The following is a 21,748-nucleotide window of genomic DNA, read 5'->3' as shown; positions in this document are numbered from 1 at the left end:
ATGGGATGCAAAGGTGATGTGTTTCCAGGGGAATTCCAGCCCTGGAGCAGCTTCATCTTTGCACTGACCTTCCTCAGGAAGGGGATGCTGTGATGTTTGTCACCTGCCTGGTCCCCCACGGGTGACAGCTCCTACTTCTCAGCACGGAGGGCACCGGGGAAGGCTGCTTCAGCCTTCTAATTCATCAGGATACTGGTGTAAATGGGAGAAACCATGCTTGGTCCAGACCTGCCGATGCACCAGCTGCGTGAGACCAGTGGTATTTGCTCTGTGGATTGTGAACCCCATCTCCCCCATCCTCTCCCCGCAGCCCCCTCCCGCATCGCCCACCGCCGAGCAAAGCTGGCACGGGAGATATTTAGGGCTCAACCTCCCACCCGGGGTTCACCCCCCGACAGCATCGTTTCGGGAAGCCGAGCTGCAGCCCTGAGTTGCCATGACACTGAGCCACCCCCGAGGATGCGGCTGCGGCTCTCTGCCCTCTGTGACCCACTTCCCCGAGTATTTGGCGTCTCACCCACGCGCCCGTCTCTCTCAAGCAATTACCTGCTCTGATTGCCCACCCTCGCATGTCACTGCTTCGATAGGTGCTTATATGTATTTTAATCAAGTGAGTCATGCAGGCGGAGGGGACTAGGCAAAACACTGTTTCTGTCCTTGTCTCCTTGCTGGGTAAATGATGGTTGGGAATTTAGTGAGCATGAAACGCTCTCATTTGGGTGGATTTAGTGGATTCGGTGGCTGAACGGGTTGTGATGTGTTTAGAGGCGACTTGAGTTTATTTTGGGTAAAGTGGTAGGGACTTGATCTCTTGCCCTGGCCCTGAGATCTCCGTGCACCATCAATCAGGAACAGCACCTTTGAATTACTGAGAGTTTTTATCATTATATGTGAAAATGGCAGGAACAGAAGCTTTCCTGGGTGGTCCCAGCACGCCACTCAAGGGCTTCAGAGCAGTCGTCGCAGGCAGGAAAACCCTGATAACCCCGACTCCTCTGGCACGCTCCGGCTGTGGGGTTCCAGCTGCAGAACTTAAACCATATAAGATGGTGTTTTCCGTCATGTAATAGAAATGAAAATTCGGAGGGCAGCTCCCGAGCTGGCCCGGTGCGGCACGGCTGTGCCAAAGTCCATTTATGTCACTTTAATCAATACAACCTTGTTTTCTCTCGGGGCATCTTGGAGCAGTTAAGGATGCCTTAACAACACGCTAAATCCATTTGCTATCATCACTCTGGGCATTAACAGGCACTAATTTCACACAGGCAGGGGAGGTGATGTTTCCAGGGTGATGCGTGCCGGCGGGCTGACGTGGGGAGGTTTTCCCATGGGTTTGGGCACAGCGATGGTTTGCGTTGCCTTGATTTCCCTGCTCAGCTCGTTTGGGAGGTACGAGATCTGCCGGGACCGGTTTGTGCTGGGGAGGCACGTGGCAGGGAACAGCGACGGTAGCGATGGGGTTTGAGGGATCCTGGTTTTATGCTTGAAAAGCCCCAAGAACGGGGGGGAGATTAGTGTTGCATCAACTGAGCCGCATCGGGAGGCAGCGCGAGCGTGTGCACCCCTCGAGGTGCTTTTATGCCTGTATCATCCTTTTAGTTTGAAGTTTAATCCCCAATAGCTGCGACTTGCCGCATCGCCTGTCTTGTAACAGCCTTACAAAGCTGTGACAACAGGCAGGGAAAATGAAGCTGTCTGACAAATGACACATGACAAGGAGTTGGAGTTAACTGCTTTTAAATTCATTATGGCTCCAAAAGATTGAGTGAGGTGAATGATTTAAGGTGCATAATGAGATGGATTTAGCCTCCTTTGACTGCCGTTGAATGATCTGTGAACAAGCTTTGATCTCTGCGTTACAGTCCCTACCAAAGTTTGTCAGTAAGGGGGGGGTTATTTGAGGACCACTGCCCATTTGCGGCGGTGGCTCGGTTGGGCATTACCGACTTCTCCCTGGCAGCATAAATGCCAACTTCTCAGTGCTTTCAGAGCAAATACCTTCGGTGCCAAAACAAAAGAGGAGGGGGTTCAAAGGGCACATGGGCGATACGGGCACTGAAGGCAGCCGCCGTGCAGCAGGTCCGTGGCTTGCAGAGAGCCGCGCTTGTGTAAGCATCTCGGGAGCCGCAGGAAGGTTTCTGCCTTGCGTGACGAGGAGCATCACAACAGGGAAGTCTTCCAAGTGTGGGATGCCCTGGCCGTAGTGTATATGGCATATCTGGGAGGCCCAGGGCTGCAACCTGCTATGCTTCAGCCAAAAATCATCTAGTGAGGTCCAGATCCAAGAGCTCTGCCCCAAGATGGGCTCGTCGGTCTCTAGCTGTGCGAGGCAAAGGGGATTATTCACATTTTGGGGGAGAAAAGTGCATCCTGCAGCAACCCAGCAGAACAGCCTGGTGCTCGAGGTCCATTTAGGGCTGGTATCGGGTTGGATTCCCGTTATGGTTATTTTATAGCAAACTAGCGGGATGCAAATATTCCAGGAACTCAGGCTAATCCTTTCTTAAACAAGAATTCTCTGCAGTCAGCCCCATCTCCAAAGACATGTGCCAACTTGGTGTCTTTCGGGCTGAAATATTACTTCTGGTCTGCATGTTTGTGGTGCTGTTGGGGAGGTATATATTTCTGAAGTGCAGCTGCCTCATTTTGTTTTACAATTCATAAGCAAACGAACCCGAATGATCCAGTGCAGTATGGGCACTAAAAATAGCTTTAATCAATCAACTTTTTAAAAATAAGAACGTTCCTTAAAATTATGCCAGCCCCAGCCAGCGCTGCCTCTTGGGAATTTTATTCTGACTCATTTTTCTTCCAGTTCTGTTCTTTCTTTTTCTTTCTTTTTATTTTTTTCCTGCTCCTATTTACCAAATATCGTTGAGCTTGGACTGTTTTCTGTTACTTAGCATACAGGATGAGGTAGATATTGGAGACTTTTAAAGCTATTTTTGTCACTGGTGGCACGAAGGGTTGGGAAGTGTTATTACTGTAATTTGCCGGTCTTTGGGCAGTACCCCTAAATACTGCTAAAACAGTCACTAGGTAATTTTAATTCAATATTTCTACACTGGAGCAACTTCCTACCCGTACCCAAACCTTTCAGGGTGGCCCATCCATCAGTCAGAGGAGATGGAGACACAGATGCGGTGGCATTGCCGTGGGGCTTGTTGGGACAAGGCAGCGGCCGTGCCCACCCCATTCCCTGCTCTCCCCCCATCCCCATCCCCTTTTCCTGCAAGTGCTTTGATGCTCCACAGCTTTGCAGGAGCCCCATTGCCATCTCACACAGCGGTTGCTTTGTGGTCCGACCAAGTAGGTGGGCATCCTCGTGGCCTCGGGGTCTGCTGGATGACTCGGGCAGAGCACTGAGCCCCTCTCCTGCCTCCCCAAACTCTCCTCCTGCAGCCAGTTGTGCTCTTGCCGCTGCCGGGGGAGAGATGCGGCGTTGGATGGTCTACAAGCAGGTCCTCAGGTTTCCGACCGGTCTCGTTTCTCAAGGCAAATCACAAGGCTGTGATTTTGCAAAGGAGGAATTCCACACCCGAGTCCTGCGGCTCTCCGATGAGCGGTACATACCCAGCTCACTCTGAAAATCCCCGTCTCTCAGATGCGTGTGTGTGTATATGTATGTGTGTGTGTATATTTAGTGCATTAGTCACATCTTAGACTATAAAAACTGAAACTTCAGTTGGCTGCTTCTTCTGTAAACATATGTTCTCCGTGTAACTATAACTTGGCTTTTATTGCTTTGTGTTATTCCTCAGCATTGTGTGCAGTACATACAGATATGATAACAGCAATAACCACAATACTGCCAAATCCAAGAGTTTATAATAATGGGTTAAGTCTCCAAAATCCCCTGACTGGCTTAAAAATAATAAGATTATGTGAAAATAGTAAGCGCCATGATCTTGTCTTGCTGCTTTTCAGTTGCTGGGTGGTTGGGCTTTTGGCTCCTGCCTCTCTCCAACGTGAGCGCTTCGAAATGAGGGTTGGGGTTGGGAACTTTTAAATGAAGCTGAGACTGATCCCTCTGAAGGACCTGGGAATTTGAGGCAGCACGTCCTTCATCACGAGGCATGGGATGAAAGCAAAGGAGTTAGCGACACAGTGGTAATACGGTCCCAGCATTTTTTACTGTGTTTATTGCAGAAATATTTTTAGAATTAGAGTGACGGATGGTAGAGATTATCTCCCTGAAAACGGGGAGGCACAGACTGGCTGAACTGCCTAATGAAGGAGAGGGGTTGCGTTACGGTATGTCTGAGCCTGACCTGTACCCACGTCACTGGAGGTTTCTGTGCGTTATTTGGAGTGGGGAAATGACCGATGCAAAGTGAACACAACACAAACCAGAGCCACAGACATGGCAGTCTACTCTGCACCTGTGCAATTTTAAAATAGATGTCGAAGCTCTAGCTTTCTAACAAGACAAGCACTTTCTTTTTAAGTCTTTCATTTCTATTTTCAAGAAGACCTGCAAATTTTTAAAGAAAATATTAGACTTTGACCTGCAGGTTAAGAATTCACCTTATAGCATTGTGCAAATCTATAAGGATCTGAAAGTCTTCTAGAGACAGAAATTATCCACACTGTTTTGCTGGCCAAAACACATGAAACAGAGATCCACGCTGCATCGTTGCAGTTAATTTTACATTTCTTTTTGGGCCAAGAATTGGAGGGTTATGGCGGAAAGGAGCTGGGGGATGCTGGGTTTGGGTTTGGCATTTTTCAGCTCAGCAGAGTCATTCTTTTCTTCTGCCTGCAACCATCCATGTCACGGCGTACAACCCATCCCCAGAGGAGACAGAGCCGTCAGACCTGGCTGGGGCTGGTCTTCCAGTTTAATTAGATCCGTGCCTAAACCAGTTAAACTAAACAAGTGTAAATTACCGCATGAGCGCTGTGCGCTCCGCGAGGACACAACTTATTTCTGCTTTCACTTAAGTTTATTCTGTTGCCATAAACTTAAAAAAAAAAATAAGTCTCTTTTAAAGTGAAATGTGAGGGTCTGGAGGCCAGGGTGTTAAAGTTCTCCCTCTGGGTTTTGTCCTTGCGACCTGTGGGCAGGTCTGCGTGACACCGGCCGGAGGTGCGGCGGTGACATTGGGGTTGCCCCGTTCCTGTGCTCCTCAGTTTGGGGCCTGAGGTCAGCAACACAAAAAGTCACAAGTGCACTGCTTGAAAAAGGGAGAGAGGTAAAGGAAAAGTTAAATCGGAGGCCAAATGCAAACTTGTCTCCAGGAAATGCTGCATTAAGAAAAATCATTGATGCTGTGAAATGCTGTACCACTGCTGGTCCCCTCGGTCTGCTCTGCATCCCGAGATGCAAAGCGACTCTGATGTCTCGCTCTGCTCTGGACCCACCAGACAGCAGTTTTAAAGACATTTTTTTGTGCGTGTTTGTTAGCTGGATCCCTTAATTCATCAGTGATGTCCTTAGGAGATGAGAGTCTTGTTGTGTCACTGCCTCGGTGACGGAGGAGTGCTGTGGAGCCCCACTGCCGGTGGCAGAAGGCAGGGGCTGCTGGCGGTGGCAGGAGGTGCTGGGAGCTCTCCCTCTGGGCAGGACACATGCACAGCTCCTGCAAAGCTTTATTTTGGGTTGCCTACTCCAACACTCCAAACACATCCCCTGGCGCCGATACCAGTGGCAAAGTGACGTGGAGCCGGTGAGTGGCCCCCCAACCTCAACTCTGTGTTGGGCTCCTGCCACTCAGTTTTACTGCTGGAAACACTCGAGCTTTTCTTCAGCAACTGCTTCAACACACCCTTCAATTCCTATCTCTCTTTTTAAATCAAGTCAAGGCTTTACCAGCTATACGGGTCAGCCGAAAAAGCAGGTCTTGCCCATGCTGAGGCATCTTCTGGCAACCAGACCTCTTCATCCCCAAGCCACTGGTCTTTCCCTGGAGGTGATTTCAGTAAAACCCCGTGAAAAGCTGCCCAAGAGCATCAGCATCCTAAACTGGGGGGCAGATTTTAGCGTAAGAGACTGTGTCGATCCCACAGCGTGGGGCTGTGTGGCTGGAGCAGCCCCCCCCAGGGCAGGCAGGGCTCTGCCGCTCCCCAGCTCCTGCCCAAAGGGTGTCCAGGGGATTTGAGCTCAGCCCAGATACGCTGGAGATGTCATTACCCAGGAATTTGTGGCAGAGAGAGAAATATTACGGAAATCTTTTGCAATTATCTTTGCCTCCGGCGGTTAGTCTAGATCTCCCCTTTGCATCTTTTTCTTTTTAAATCTCCTAGTCGCAAAGTTGGCTGCTTTTAAATTGGGTGGTGCTTCGGTGGCCTCGAGAGCAGCAGTTTCCATGGTAACTCAGAAGTACCCATTTTTGCACAGTCACGGTTTTAGCGGGTCGCAGCCACCACTGCTGCCGGAGGACCAGGAGGACCCCAAGCCAGTCCCATCCCATCTCCAGCAGCACGAGAGCCAGTGCCACTCCGGGTGCGAGCAGCAGCCCCATATGGCTGAGTTTGGTGTTACCATCCCTTGCCTTCCTTGACCTCCTGGTTGCAAAAAAAAGCCGGGCAGGATGTGCAGCAATGCTGTAGGGTCACCCACGAGGCTGTTCTGGTCCGTGGGATTTCTGTCTTCAGCCACATCTTTGCTATTTGTGCTGGCACAAGCCTGGTATTGGGCTGCTCTTGGACTTCTTTCATCTTTTCCTCTCCCTACTGGGTGTTTTCCCATCATTACGAGAAAGGGGCTTTTCTTTCTTGATGGGCATTTTGAACTGGCCTGGGCTCCGTGAGAAGGATGCTGTGAAAAGGTGCCCTCTATAATCCCACCCTGTGAAGCAGCATCACCTCCCGCTGCCCAGGGGGTTTGCTCTGGGGCATCTCCAGGTGGCTGCTGAAGGTCAGATGGCTTTGGGGGGGCTCTGGGAAAGCAGCTGGCTGGGGTTAAAGCACAGCTTTTGGGGCTCCTCCAGAGCCAGGAGCAAGGAAGGGGGGAGTGAACTGAAATTCTCTTGAATAACTGTGCACCGGAGGGAGGGAGGATTAGTCCCATTAGTGCACAGGACTCGGGGTAATCCCGCTTTCGAATTAGGGATTTCACTGTCATTAATCTGATGTGAAAATAAATAGGGCAGGAGCTTAATGCCTTTGAGGGAGCCGCAGGCACGGGAGGAGAAGGTGGGCTGGAGGGGCTGAGCAGGGACGGGGCCTTTCAGCTCAGACCCCTCCAACCGCATCCCCTCGGGAAGGGTTCAGGGATGAGGGAGGACGGGAGCATCCCTGGGAAATGTCTGAGCCCTGAGCAGGGGCTTCCTCCTCCAGCCTGTTCTCTGGCCAAAGTAAAACTGTTCCCCGCAGTGCATTTTCTTCCACCTTTTCAGCCTTTTCTTCAAAGGCAACACAAGTTCTCTTTTGTCTCTTTTCTCTCTACGTGCGGCAGCGTTGCCGTTTTCCATCTCGCAGCTGTGGCTGACCCTTGCTGACTACGCTGACAGCGTCTGTGACCACAGTGCTAAGGGAGAGCCTGTCTTTTTTTCTGTTAGAAAATTAAAACAACTCTTCTGGTGTCCTGAAAGACACCAAATTCAGCTTTAGTGTTAGATGGACAGGGGACAGCGGTGGCCTTGCCTGTCTTTAAGGAATCAGGGCACTCGTTTTAACTCCAGTGGCAATTCTTCTCATGCAGGTGGTTATTTAACTGCAAAAACCACAATTAGATCATTTAGAAGAAAGAAGTTTTTAGAGATCTGATGAGCAGAGCACCTGAACAAAGGTCCAGGGTAACTCAGCAGAACAGGGGCTTTACCCCACAAACATCTTCAGCCTTAGGCTTCGGTCACTCCACTGAAATAAAAAATAGGGGCAGATGCCAGATCCAGAGGGCAAGCAGTTTTCTGCTCAGAAAATGTTCTTTTTGAAATATTTGTCATTTTGTATCATGATGAGCAGCAGACAAGAACCGACCTAGAAGCCAGAAGAGCCCAGGGTGCGGGAGACCCTGACATCCATAAGGGTTTCCCATGCTCCTGAGGACTCCCTTCAGCAATGGGCTGTGCCTCTGCCTCTCTGGGGACAGACTCTTCCACGTTTTATGCCAAAAAGTCTGTTTTAAGACAACAGAATGTTTCCATCAGAACCGGTCCACGCCAACAATTCGCTTTGATGAATCAGTGTTTTCTAATTCTTGATCGGTTCTGCTAGAAACAAGGGCTCAAGCAGTGGAGAGCAGGATGGAGAACAGTAACGTGACCAGCAACCCTTGGAGAGTGGTGGATTCAAAAGCCTTGTCGCTCCCATCGCAGGGAAAAGCCTCGTTGGCACGATTCCCCATTGCTGGAGCAGCAGGGGATGGAGCTGGCACAAGTGCAGGGTGAGTGTCCCCGGGCAGGATGGAGGAGCAAGGCTGGAGCAACCAGGTACAGGGCCAGGGTGTTCCCCTCCTCCAGAGGAAGCAGAAGACCTAATTCACCAGCACAGTTATTTTATTTTTTTTTAACAGTTCAAAATCCACATGCTGTCATTTTTTTTACTTTAAAGGAAAAAAACATCTCCAAGTATATTAAGTGCAATGAGTGCAACTGCAGGCAGCCTGGGAATAGCACAGGAGTCGTGTTTACAGGGAGTTCCACGTGAATCCCATCAACAATGCAAATATTGTAAGTAAGACGTGGCCATGGGTTGGGCTTTGCTTGGGTCTGATGGGGACTGTTTTCTCTATAGAGCAGGATTACCACTCTGCTTCTAATCAGGCAAAAGGGAAGGGGATCCAAAGAGGCCCTAAAGATGTCAAAAATGAGAAGTCATTGAATGGAGGGAGAAATTAAAATAAACCAGTGTTGGTATTTCAGCGATGCACAAGTCCTCTGGGACTGGGCCAGGAGCTTCGCCTGTACCAGATCCTTCTGCATCACCGACAAAGTGACCTGGGTTTTTGTTTCATTTGTTTATTTGATATCATGCATTTCCATTTTAGACAAGTGGGTTTCCAAGTCTGACGTGTTTGGTCTCCCGCATGGGCTCCGAGGTGTTCTACCTCTGAATTTTCAAATTAAGGCCCTCTCTAAAACAAGAAGTGGTTTGTGTTCAGGTTTTAGGGAAGCTGCAGGACCTTACCCGCTGATTGCTCTTTTTGCTTTTAACCTGGATAAATGAGAACACATGTGCAAAAGTAGTTTGAAATTGCAGCCCTGCACTTGCCTTATCTTATGCTGTGATAAATCTTACGCTGAACTGATAAAATGCCCGATAAAATACTTATAAAAGCAGCAGGGATAAATGTGGTAGGTATTTTTGTTCAGGTTTCCAGAGCAGGAGAATTATTGTTATCAGAATGGATAAATGTCTGTGCGCTTCTTTCTCCATGATCCCTTGCTCACATACGCTTGTGTGTTTGAAAGCATAAAGGTTTATTCATACACAGATGTTTCCAATTATTTTCCTAAGAACAGTTCTCTCATTCATGCTTAATTTGTGAAACTCCTGTTTAGTTCCCCCAAATCTTTTTTTATTATTTTTAATAGTCATACCAGCAGCAGTAATCGTAACCTCTGGGCCTGTTTTGCACTGATGCAAATCAGCACTTACTACTTTGAAACTATTAATATTAGTGCAATTGAGCACTGGTTGGTCCTGTAAGAGAATATGGTCTTTTTTTTGTTGACTGGAGACACCCAACCTTGAGCCCTTTCTGTCCCTTTCAAAGCCTGTGCTGTGCACCCTGGGTCCTGGTTTACATCCCATATCCCAACATGCCGCCATCCTTGGCCCTACCAGCTTGTGCCATCAACTTGGCTTTGTTTTGCCTTCATCCTCAGTCATGATGTAGAGCTCAAAATGGACTCTATAGTTCCTTGAGACTTAGAAACTGGTAGGAAGGAGATAGCCTGCGTTCAGCACCCATTCCCATGACTCAAGACAGAAGCGAGGAGAGCAGCCTCACTGGTTGGAGCAAGGCACCAGGCACAAGCTGGGTTTCAGGTGGTGCCTGAATTAATTAATCTTTCTTTGTCTTGCTTTGTTTAGCTTGGTAGTGAAAGAGTTAATGTTAGGGGACATGTGGGGTGATTCACTGGTAAAACCCTTTGAGATCTGGACATGAAAGTTGCTGTGGGAGGGGGACAGAGGCAGCTGTGTCTCCACTGCCTCTGGGTGGGCATGAAGTACAGAAGGGAATGGCGATGTGGAGGACTTGAGATGGAAAGCGTAGCCGTGGGCCTGGTTGCGCTTCTCTGACTTTGCTGCTGCGTAGGAAATGAAAAGCATCCTTTGTCCCTTCATCTCAACAGGAGTACCCTTTCTAGGGCTGTCTCCTTAGTTGCCAAAAACTTCAAACCTTAGCAAATCTGGGATGTTTGGCAGTGTTTTCTTTTGTGCTTTCAAGAGGAGCAAAGGCTTTTTTGACGTGTAAATGGCACAGTGCTTCAGCTTCCCCCTTCCTGATGGCCACTGAAGCTTGTGCTCTCCTTAACGCCCTCTTCTCACCTGGTTCGAGCACGTCAGCATGCTGGTCATCCTCCTGAACTGTGTCACCCTGGGCATGTTCCAACCCTGCGAGGACGTGGAGTGCCAGTCAGAGCGGTGCACCATACTGGAGGTAAGGATCCTGTGCTGACCCACTTGCCTGGGATGTGTTGGGTGTGGTGGGGTGGGGTGGCCATCCTAGGAGCTGGGACCCCCATCTTGACCCATTTCCCCAGGATCCAGCCATGAAAGCCCTCCCCATAAAGATGTTTTTTCCAATGCCAAGTCTGTCCACCAAGGAGACCTGCTGTCATGGCCCTAGGTGACACCTGAAGGCTGACTGATTTGGACTTACCCCAGCAATATCCTTTCTATACACAACCAGTAAAGGTAGAGGGACCCAAAACTGGGCATCCAGCTCCCACTGGAGGTGTTGAACACTTTTTAATTACAGGATGGCCAATGTTGCTGGGAACCTCTTGCTCGCAGTCAGTTGGTTCCACACCAGCCAGCTCACTGTCAGCATCTCTTGGATTGCCGTAGTCTGGTCTGTGTAGTACGGCACCAGTGACCTTGCCATTTCGTTCCCTTCTTCATGAAGAAAAAAGCACGGGACGGGCCCGTGCCCGATGTCCTCCGCAGCAGAGCCCACCCCACCAGCTGAAGCTCAGCATTGCCAAATGCCACAACTGACCTTTGGGAAATGCATACGCGTGCAAAGTTCACAGACCCTTGTTGGCCACCCTAAGCTTAGTGGGGCATCACGCTCGTCACTTCATCCCTCACTGTGTCCTGGCAATCCCCTCGCTGCCATATGCCCGCAGGATTCGTTTTGGAAGCACATCCTGGCAGCATCTGGTGTGTGGGCTGCACCTTGGCGCTGGGCTTCCTGCAGCAACTCGGTTCTCAGGCTTGGAACCAACTTTCCTTGTTTCTAATGCATTACATCAACCTAGGCAGGGACTACCGACATGTGGTAGTGCAACGGGCTTGGTTTGTTCAAATCCTGCACAGATCTGCTGCTTTATTTCCCTTTGAGCATTACAGCCATACGGGGAGGCCAGTGGGATCCTTCCAACCAGCCTCTCCTGCCTCTTTCAAAGGTTGGGCCAGAGCTGCCTGCAAATGCCAGGAATAGCAGAGTTTATCATCAAATCCTCTTTCAACCTTAAAAGAGGATCTGTTAAATGCAGAGCCAAGTAGACCAGCTGAATTGAGAAGCCACTAGAGGTTTGTTATGGAATGAGATCAATTTTGAAGCAACTGTTGCCACCAGAGGTATCCAGCATAGGGATTGTCTCAGAGGGTGAGGCTCGGGGTTGGTGTGAAACGGCATCCAGAGGTGGCTAGTCCATCTCCTTCACCAGAAAATGTCACGCTGCAGGCAGCTGTGGGCTAAGCTGCCCTCGGAGAGCCCATCAGAAAGTTTCCGATCTCTCCTGAAAGGTTATACTGCCGTTTCTCTGCCTGTATTCACCCACGTGGGACTTGGTTTGGACAATGCCCATCCCTGCCAAAGTGTCCAGGCAGACAAAGGGAATCCTGCCTGGCCAAGGAGGTGACATTATTGAATGCTCGTTGTTTGCTTCCTTTTTTTTCATAATTTAATCAGGTTGCAGTCGCATGGCTTGCATGGTCTGTTCTCCCCAGAACAGACACACACACAGTCTGCGAGGAGCCCAGGCACTGAATTTGGTTTCTAATACCAGCTCAATGATTACAACATATTGAGTATATTTGCAAAAACCAGTGTATTATCCTGAAGGATTTGCAGGCAGAAAAGGGCTCCAAGTAAAGCCATCGTTATCCCTCACCCTGTCACAGCTTGCAGGAGGGAATGGAAGCCAGAACAGGAGGTAGAAAAGCCTGAACTTCTTTATGGAGGCGTTTGGATGCCAGTTATTAAATGAACTGAAATAATGGAGCAAAACTTCTGTGTAGTTTATCAAGGCAAAGGTTGGTTGATAAAGCCAACAGCCGGAGAAGATGGTGCTCACACACAGCCACGCAGGGGTAACACGGATGCACAGTGGGAACGTGGCTTCCATGTGGATACTCTGTTAATGTTACCATTAATCCACTCAGCCCTCAATGTGAAGTGCCAGAGACACAATACCAAGCAGTATAGTCATTAAGAGAGTGGTTTGGACAGCAGCAGTCATGTCTGTAGATCGAGAAGTTCCTGTGCTTTATCAAGTCTGTCATTCACAACAACAAAGCCTCTGCACGTGATTTAAAAGCAATCTGTATCTCCTGATGTTCAGATTTACAGGCAACGCGTAGAAGGGTGTTTACAACGGAGTCCATTGCAGTATCTTCGAGTACATCCACAGTTCATACATGTACCTGTAGTCTCCAGGAAGGCTGGAGAAATCACAGCTGTCCAAGGCCCCGCTACCCTACAGAAGTCATTCTTTAAGTAAAGGCTGAGGGGTGTTCTGTAGGGCAGCAATGGATTAATTTGTGGACCTTTATTTTCTCTTCTTGTTTTCACAGTAATCTAAAACCCCAAATTTTGACCTTCATCAAGAGGCTCCTGCGCTGGGCGCACGGGCTTGCCAGCAGGATGCCCTGAGCCTCCGCACCATGAGGAACCGCTCCAGTCATTCCTCATGTGCCCTTATAGTTACTGCTTCAGCCTCTGCTTGATGTGCGCATTCACTCCCAGCTCTGTCTGGGTCTGTGGGAGGGAAACTGGTCCCTTTGGGAGTCCATGAAGGCATCAAAGGTGAAGCACATCTCCCCTTTGTTAGATGGGACAAATTCTTTCTAGGAGGTATGAGCTGCCCAGTCTGGAAATTCAGCTTCCAGTGCAAGTTGCTGAGACCTCACAGACCCAACCACGAGCCGCTGGTGAATGCGTTGGCTTTAAATGCCAAGAAAAATATCCAGCCTGTAGAACCATGGTATCTTGGTATCTTTGTCAGTAGATTAATAGAAGCTGCTAATGCTTCCCAGACTGTCAGCTGACCCAGGAGCTGTGCTCGGGGGTTGCCACCACCCATCACGTACTGCAGGTTTTCTTTCTGAGTTCAGTAGGTGGCACTTTGGTACCGGTGCTTTGCCTGACAGCGTCTGCCAGGGTATACAGAGTCCCTCTGTGGTGGGAGCGCTCGTGTCTCTGCTTTCCTTTTCCCTGATAAGAGAGCACAGCAGAACTGACTGTAATAATCTTTTACTGGTCTCCAGGCATTTGACGACTTCATTTTCGCTTTCTTTGCGGTGGAGATGGTCATCAAGATGGTGGCTCTGGGGATCTTCGGGCAGAAGTGTTACCTTGGAGATACGTGGAATCGCCTGGACTTCTTCATCGTGATGGCGGGGTCAGTAACAAAACCTCATAAATTTGCTCTGCACGGTGAAAGCAAGAAAACCCCAGAGCCAAATCTGTAGGTTGTCCTGGCTGGTTTTCATTACGTCTTGTGAAAGCTGCCAGGCTCAAGCCAAGACAAAGTCTCCTAAGTCTCATTTGGTTTCACCTCTGGCAACCATGTTGGATTATGGGGTGGGGTATGAATGTCAGGGCAAAAGACATCGGGTTTCCAGTAGCAATCCTTTCACCAGTGTCATCTCTGTCAAATCAAGTGCACGCTGATCTAGTTCATGTGATGGCCAGTATGTCCCAGTGCTTGTGGTTAAGGATGCTGTCTCCAGAACGCGTGGAAAAAGCAAACAGCAGCTCAGTCCCGCTCCTCCTATGTGACACTGTGGGAGTGAAGTAGAGAGGCAGAAATTGGCCAAACAAGGAGAATCTAGCCCAAAAATCTGGTTCGGAAGGTTGAAATCTCAGTGGAAGAAGCTGGCCAAAAGCGGACAGAAATTACAAGTGTGTGCAAATGCCTCCTGTAAACCTCTCTTGGTTTACATTTTCATACCGTCTCCCACAGCTGCTTATTTGAGCAGGATGTGTTAACAAACAGATATAGGGAAGATCTGGGTGCTTTTGACACCAGTTCCCTCGCACCCATAGGGAAAAACTGAGTCAACTAAAAGCTTGGCAAGTCTAAAACTTTTTTCTACAAATAAATGGATTTTAGAAACCCCAGGCTCTCTTACCAGCTTAGTATACCCTAGAAAGGGATAGACTGTTTAATTACAGAGCTCTGCCTTATTTTGTAATTCCTGGGTTTATAATGACCAGCCTGGGGTTAATTAGAACATTCCTGTAATATGTTGGGGCATTTTTACCCTTACATTAGCGATGTACAATCTCCACTGCACTAATGGAGTTTTGTGTTTGCTCCATGTTATTTGTCTGGAATACAATTAGGAATGGCCTTACTGGTTTGAATAAAACATGAGCTCTCCTGAGCAGAGCTTCCTTTGAACCTGTGTGCGGTTACAGCCCAGGAAAGAACAGCAGGGACAACAAAAGCAGCAGTTAATTATTTTTTCTTTCCAAAGCTGCTGCAGCGTTTAAGGCAGAAGGAGTAGGGGAAGAGCCAAGGCTGTGGTTGCAGGGGGAACTCGGGATCAGAAATCTGCCGCCCATAACCAACGTGCCAAAAGTGTTGTCCCCACGCTGAACCTGCAGGATGAGCTCTCCTGATGGGCGAGCGGAGGTTGCCCATATCATCAAACAGATCATCCCAGCGAAGCGGGAGAATAAAATAGCACGTGCAGGCAGAAAGGCTGAGCCCTCTGCTCAGACCTCAGAGTCAGGTTTGGCACCTGGATCTTTGTTCACATAGTACCTGGGACGAGGGGGAAGGTGGCCGGTGAGTCAATTTGGTAGTTTTCCAGGGCATTTCTCCACCCTCCGTGGCTGGCATATGTTTGAGAAGAATGAAAACGGCAGAAACACCGGGAGATCCTGATGGGAAGCCCTGCTGCCAGTCTGGTGTTACTCAGGCTGAAGATGAAAAGAGCAACGGCCCCTTCTCTGGCTGATTCTGGGCCATCTCCAGATGATTTTGGTATATTCAAGCCATACCTGTGACATTATTTCCCATATCTCAGAAGAGAGGCTGGTGTGGGAGCTGGGCTGGCCAGTAACGCTGGTGGAGGGCAAGGACAAGCTGTGCGATGGGCTGGGGTTCTTCACTTCTCCCACCTCTCCCACCACCACTGTTCAATCCACTGTCTGCTCCTGAAACTGGAGGCGGTTTCAGCAGGGAGCACGCCACTGGAATAACAAGAGTCGCTTTTTCCAGGAAGCAGTGAAGTTATTATGAGGCTTTTTTTCTGATAAGAAGGGAAACAAGTGATAGGCAGTGCTGCCTGCTTTGTTTGTCCCGTTCGGTCGCCTTAAATAAGCGGATTTTGCTTACTAGCAAGTATACCAAAGGGAGCGGAGGGTAAGAAGGGAAACTACAAAATAAACATATCTTCTGCCTCTAGCAACAGATTGTGTCTGAAGTTTGTTCCAGCAGTGAAAGCCCTTTCATGTTTTGCTCGCCTGAGAAATGTACCCTGGAAAATTTCAGACCGAATGGAGCTTACAACCTTGCAGTCTGTCCAGCAGCCAAGTTGAAAGCATTTCCCGAGCATCAAAAACGTTGTCCACAAGAGCTGAAACCAGAGAAGTTTCTTGTGCATGCAGTCCCTGGAGACGTTGCAGGCTCATATGATATGCTTTGGACATCTTTTAACATGACAGCTGAAAGACTGGAAACTCTTCGTGGTAGAAGACATCGCAAAGGCTTGTGCCTCCTATTTTTTCAGACTCGGAGGCTGTAGGGAATCACCTACCACCCAGGTGCCGGTCCACCCAGATCTCCAGTCCTTGCGTACCCAAAATTTCCAGCTCCAGCAGGTTTCTGTCAGGCATTTCCAGTGTATTCTTGGCTTACAAGTGTGATACAAGAAAAAGACCTCAAGCTTGGCCTTGACAAAGAAACCTTTGGCTTTTTCGTGAAGGTTTCAAATGTTTGCACTGCCTGCAGAAGGTTCAATCTGGAAGCCATCAAGTGGTTCGGGTTGGCTTTGGTGGGTGATGTAGATCCGCCTGAGACTTATTTTCAAATCCTAAATGGAGTATCACAGAAGTCCAAAGTATCAGGGTCAGAAACTCTGTTTCCCAGGCCAAATCCTGGATTATTCACCTTTTATCAGCCCCGTTGAAACTCCAAGGGCCAAGTAAAAGTCAGGCCCCAGGAGCCGTCCCTTTAACACGCTAATAGTTGCGTGTGCTCTCTGGACTACAAAACCAGCTCCCACCAGAGCATTTCATACTCCTTTTACATGCTATTAGTAGTTCAAAAACTGTATCAGTTACACTAAAATCCACTTACTCAGCCACCCGATAAATTTTGAGCGTGCTGTATTGGGACCACGCCAGCCAGTAGATTCAGGGGACTTTAAACAATGCTTTGTCTATTCCTGCAAGGTCTGTTTGGAGCAGACACCTGGTGCTGGCTCCAGGCCCCTCGACGCAGGTGTGAACGGGCATTTCCGATGGCTTTCCCACTGTGTGGTCCTTCGTGCGGCTCCAGGCTGCTTCCCACTGCTCTGCTCCGTCTGCTTAATGAACACGCATTAGATTTAAAACCTGTTTTCATGCTGTGCTGAGTTTTAAAGCTATTCATCACGTTCAGCTCAATTCCTACGTACAAGCTTTAAGGTGGTTTTGATTTATAAAGACTCACTAACTACTTCAGAATCAAAAAAATATCTCTGGAACATTATCACTGAAAACAGCTCAAAATCATGGCAAATTAAGGCTAACGGGCCAAAGTCACCTCAGTGCAATGCCAGTGATATCGCGGGGTTACACCAAACAGCTTCAGGACAAAGAGAAAAGAGAAGCAAACATCAGAACACCTAGATATTCCCAATTAAACTTCGTAGAGCGGGTCAAAGCACCAAATACGAAGTGCAAGGCTCTGGCAGAGCAGAGCATGGGCACACCGGCAATGATGCCCCTGAGCAAGGCTGGCCCGAAACCGAATTTCCATCTGCTGTTGCCTGAAATCCATTCAGCTGTTGCTTCAGTCCATTCGGCTGTTGCTTCTTGATGGCACATAACAGTTTTGGTCCATCCTGGCCACAGGAAAGGGGTTGGAAAACCCCTTTCCACTGAAGCTTCTGAAGCGCCTGGTTGCAGCAGTTCAGCTCGTATTTGCCTTCCTCCTTCCATATCTGTTTGTTTATTTAAAAAACAAAACAAATCGAAACAAAGCAAAAGCTCTTTCTCCATGGGATCCAACAGCTTACTCGCAGGGTTGCTTTTGATGCTGTTATGTTATTTGAACAGGCGTGGTGAGAGATTTGTGACATATTTACAAGTGCTTCCCTGTAGTCAAACTCATAAATTGTAATTACAGCCATGCTAACTAGCCATAACCCCATTAAAAAAACAACACTACACACATTTGCCACTCATTGCTATAAAAGAGCAAGAAAACTGACTTGACTTAACGTCCTTCCCAGCCTGGGAGAGAAATGTTTATGTGAAATGGAGACGAAGCATGAAAAAGAAAATGTTCCCTATTCTTGATAATAAAATGGAAACCAAACTACTTCAACGTCGTTTGTCGGCTGGGTTATTCACATTTTTGTCATAGGGGGAGAGATAAGCTGGCGTGAAAATACGCTGGGGTGTTAGTAGGGGGTATAATATCAGAAACATCTTATTGACTTTGAGCTGCATGGAGTTGTGCAGTAATCTCCCCGGGAAGGCTGCGGATGCGCCACGGGCCGGAGCACGATAAGCTAATGGAAAGGGAGAGCAGCACAGCTGGGGGAGCTGAGCAGATAGTTGGGGGCACCCCCTCTGCCCCGATTTCTGTGGCCCCAACTTTGCTGCTCCTTGTCGTGCCAAGTCCTTCTTTCCGATGTGTTACCTGTGCCTGCAGCCCGTTAGCCCGGGAGCGCATCTGCCTGCCGACCCCTGCACCGTCGCTCCTTGTGTGGGTATTTCCAGTCTCTTAGAGGCTGAAATATCCCTTATATCCTCTGTTGACAGCACGATGCACATTATAAGCTGCAAACACAGAGTGGGTGGGTTTGCAAGCCTGGGCTATGGCTCCCAGAGCGCGCAGGCAGCGTCAGCCCCAACCCCGGGCAGCCCCGCACCCTCGTGCCGAGAGAGAGAGCATCCCGCATCCTGACACCTTTCCTCTTTCCCCCGCAGCATGATGGAGTATTCTCTGGATGGACACAACGTGAGCTTGTCTGCCATCCGCACCGTCCGGGTACTTCGGCCGCTACGAGCCATTAACAGGGTCCCAAGTAAGTGACAAATTCATCCGCACCGCAGGCACGCTGCCGGGGTGGCCGGCAGCAGCCTGGGCTGCAGGAAAACCAGGGGGTTAAAGCCACCCCGGGTGGCTCTCTGCCTGCTAAGCCTTGCAGTAGTAGTCTACTCTCCCGCTGCGGAGAGCAAGTTCATTTATTTTAATTTATAGCAGCAAGTTAGAGATCGTTTGTTATGATTATCAGTGTTAGTAAAGGGCAAGGGAGTAGATTTTATACCTGAGGGGGGTGGGGGAATTTTCATGGCTGTTTTCCAACATTTTTGTGAACTCTCTGAGGCAAGTAACTCTCTGCTCCTAGAGCAAAGTAAATAACAAAGTTCCTATAAAGAAAGGGGAAAAGTCAGTTCTAAGAAGGATCTTCTTGCCCTGGATGGGTTCATTTTCTCCTCTCAGTTATTTAAGGTCTTTCTGTTTCATTGTGTTCAGGATTAGAAGCGCAGCAGCCTCCATTGCTGGTAAAATACCACAGAGGGTTTGCTGTCATGTAGAACAAAATTGGGTTCATCCACGATAGAAAGTTCAAGTGGCCCCTAAATCCATTTTCAAGTGGCTTCAGCTGCTTGTCTTCTAAATCCAATTTGAAAGACGAACCAACAAGTTGAAATAATTTCCTGCCAGAATCAGCTGTCTGCTGAGCAATCGTTTACAAGGTACTAATTTCGTAGCGCTTTCATCATTTTTTAACCAAAATCCACTCAATTCGAAATGCAACGGCATTGTATGGAAATCATAGATGTTCCTTGCAAAAAAAAAAAAAAAAAAAAAGTACATTTCCTGTTCTTTCTAAAAGCACGTTTGAATGACACAGCCCCGCCGGTCCTCGCTGAACATCCTGCCTAGATTAATTGCCCATCATGTCGGCACATCTAGGGAGAGCAAAACAAACTCCCCCAGAAGGGTTTCGGTTCCAGCACCTCAGATGAACATGCAAAGGAACAGATGGATGTTTACGCACAGGAGCCTTTGAAGTTTCTCTCCAAGCTCAAATTTTTCACGATTTTTCTTTAAAAAAAAAAAAAAAAAATTGTAAATTTGACAGTGACATCATTGGAAGTTAAAAACAAGACAAAAAGAAATAAGAGGCTAAAAGGGACCATGAAACCCTCCAGAGCTTTGTTTTCCTAAGGAGGTTTTGTTACCAGGGTTTCGGAGCAGCCTGAAAGCACAACACAGTTTTCCTCTGGGATTTTAAGCGCGGTGGCTCCGTGGCCTCGCTGGGACTGGGGGGAGCGGAGGGACACTGGCACATGCTCGGCTCGGAGCACCACCGAAGTTTCAGGCTGGGGTGAGGATCGGGCTCGCTCTGAAGTTATTTAAATCCATGAAACCCTTTGTAGCTGTCCCTAGAAATAGTGGGAGTCTCAAGCTGGGATTCAGCTGGGCTGAAAGCAGAAGCCAGGGGAATTTGAGGATTTACATCCATATTAAACCGAGGCCCAGGGATCCAAACACCTCCAAGTCTACCTGACATTTTGATCTAGGTCCAGCTTGTGTTTTTCTTCCTTAGGAGTCTAATATTGAAGCTTTGAAGTAAGCCTTTTAGGCTCTCTTCCCATACGCTTGCCACTTTGATTTTTATTTTATTTTATTTTCAAAAGACAGGCTGTAGAAAATATTCAATTTTTTGTTAATAGTATGTGAGATTAAATCCAAAGAGCTCAATCCACGTTTGGAGATGAGTTGTCTGGCTTGATGAGCAGCTAGGCTGGTCTTACAGCACTACTAGTGTCTTGAACGAGTGCCAGGGCAGGATTAGTATTCTTAGAAATATCTCAGTTCCTGGAGGGCAGATAATCACAGACTACTTGTTTATGAGACACTAACTTCATCCACTTTTAACGTCGGTACTTTTACTGTTTCAGACTGATACCTGATATAATCCAGTGTCTGCAGAGAATGGGTAGTGACAACCCTCTATTTTGTTGTATTTTTTCAGTTTCCGGCAATAACAGAGTTACATTTCTAGTCTTTCATCCATGGGGATGCTACAGCTTAACGGGGGGATTACCTTCGGACGTCCATCGCATCCCAGCCAGCAGTGTGGCAGCAGGTCCCGCTGAGTCCTGTCTGTGCCGTCCCCAGCACTGGGACAGTGATGCTGCCCTGGCCACCGCACCGCTGGCGGGAGTGGGGTTTTCGGCTTGGTGGCAGTCGCAAAAGGATGTCGAGCAGATACAAATTACAGCTGGGTCAGCAGAGGAGAGCCTGGCATTCAGTTGCAGGCACAGGGGAAGCAGGGACCCATGAGAAATAGTCTGGCGATTTCTGCCGGTGATGCCTGGGCACTTTCCTGGGTTCCAGCCAGCGCTATTAGCTCTTTGCTTCCAGGCACAATAAATTCACCCACAAGATTATTTCATTTTTATTCTATTTGTTAAGAAAAGAAAGGAGAACCCTGGCCAATAAAAACATCATCTCTATTAGAAATTATTCCTTGAAAATGGCTGGAAAAATGCAATTCCTCCGATTTATATGTTTGGCAGGGGCTGTAGTTAGGAGGTTTTTTTTAGTAGTGGTCACTGTTTTTTCAAATCCATTTCACCGCTTTATTTTTATTTTTCTACTATGTGGTTTAAACCAGGCATCACATGGAATGGGAGCGGAAAGAAATCCTGATCCTCGTTTCAGCCTAACCGATGCTCCTGCTCTTTTCCCATGGCACGCTTGACATTCTGCTGAGAGCCCAGAGCACCCTTAGCGGATAGCGAACAGATGGATTCAATCTCGAGAATGGTGCCACTAAACAACCCAAAATACCAAAAGTAGCTGAGCAGAAAAAAAAGTTTTCTGGCACAGGGAGATAAATTTTAACCATTTTTGGAAAAAAAAAAGAGTGAGGATATTAGTGAGAGTGGGGCGGGGGAGAAGAAGAAAAGCCCAGCATCGTCTTTCCAGTGGGAATTAAGCGAGTCTTTTCTGCTTTTCCAAAGATAGATTTGCAAGGAAGGTCTGAAGAGCCGTGCTGCGGGATGTGCTCCTGGGGGCTTACGATGACAGCACACGATGGGAACAAGCGTTATGAAATCAAGCCCCCATTTGCCTCTAGCTCTGGGTTTCCCGCTGCGCGCGGAGCCGGGGCCGGTGCTGTCCCCGGGGTTGGCACCGGCATTGCGGTTACAGGGGATGGCAGG

General features: G+C 48.4%; 1 protein-coding gene across 1 annotated transcript in view; it reads left to right on the top strand.

The window, feature by feature from the left end:
* Window positions 1–21,748, top strand: part of CACNA1H (calcium channel, voltage-dependent, T type, alpha 1H subunit) — a 252,953-nt gene that overhangs the window by 117,420 nt on the left and 113,785 nt on the right. Inside the window, exons 2-4 of the mRNA XM_009888554.1 lie at window positions 10,441–10,552; window positions 13,609–13,742; window positions 18,494–18,591. Coding sequence (XP_009886856.1) covers window positions 10,460–10,552; window positions 13,609–13,742; window positions 18,494–18,591 — 325 coding nt within the window. The 5' untranslated portion in view covers window positions 10,441–10,459. The remainder of the gene's footprint in view (window positions 1–10,440; window positions 10,553–13,608; window positions 13,743–18,493; window positions 18,592–21,748) is intronic.

The sequence above is a fragment of the Charadrius vociferus genome, unplaced genomic scaffold, assembly GCF_000708025.1.
Source record: "Charadrius vociferus isolate BGI_N301 unplaced genomic scaffold, ASM70802v2 scaffold27, whole genome shotgun sequence".
Classification (NCBI taxonomy): Eukaryota; Metazoa; Chordata; class Aves; order Charadriiformes; family Charadriidae; genus Charadrius; species Charadrius vociferus.
This window is presented reverse-complemented; position numbering and strand designations above follow the sequence as displayed.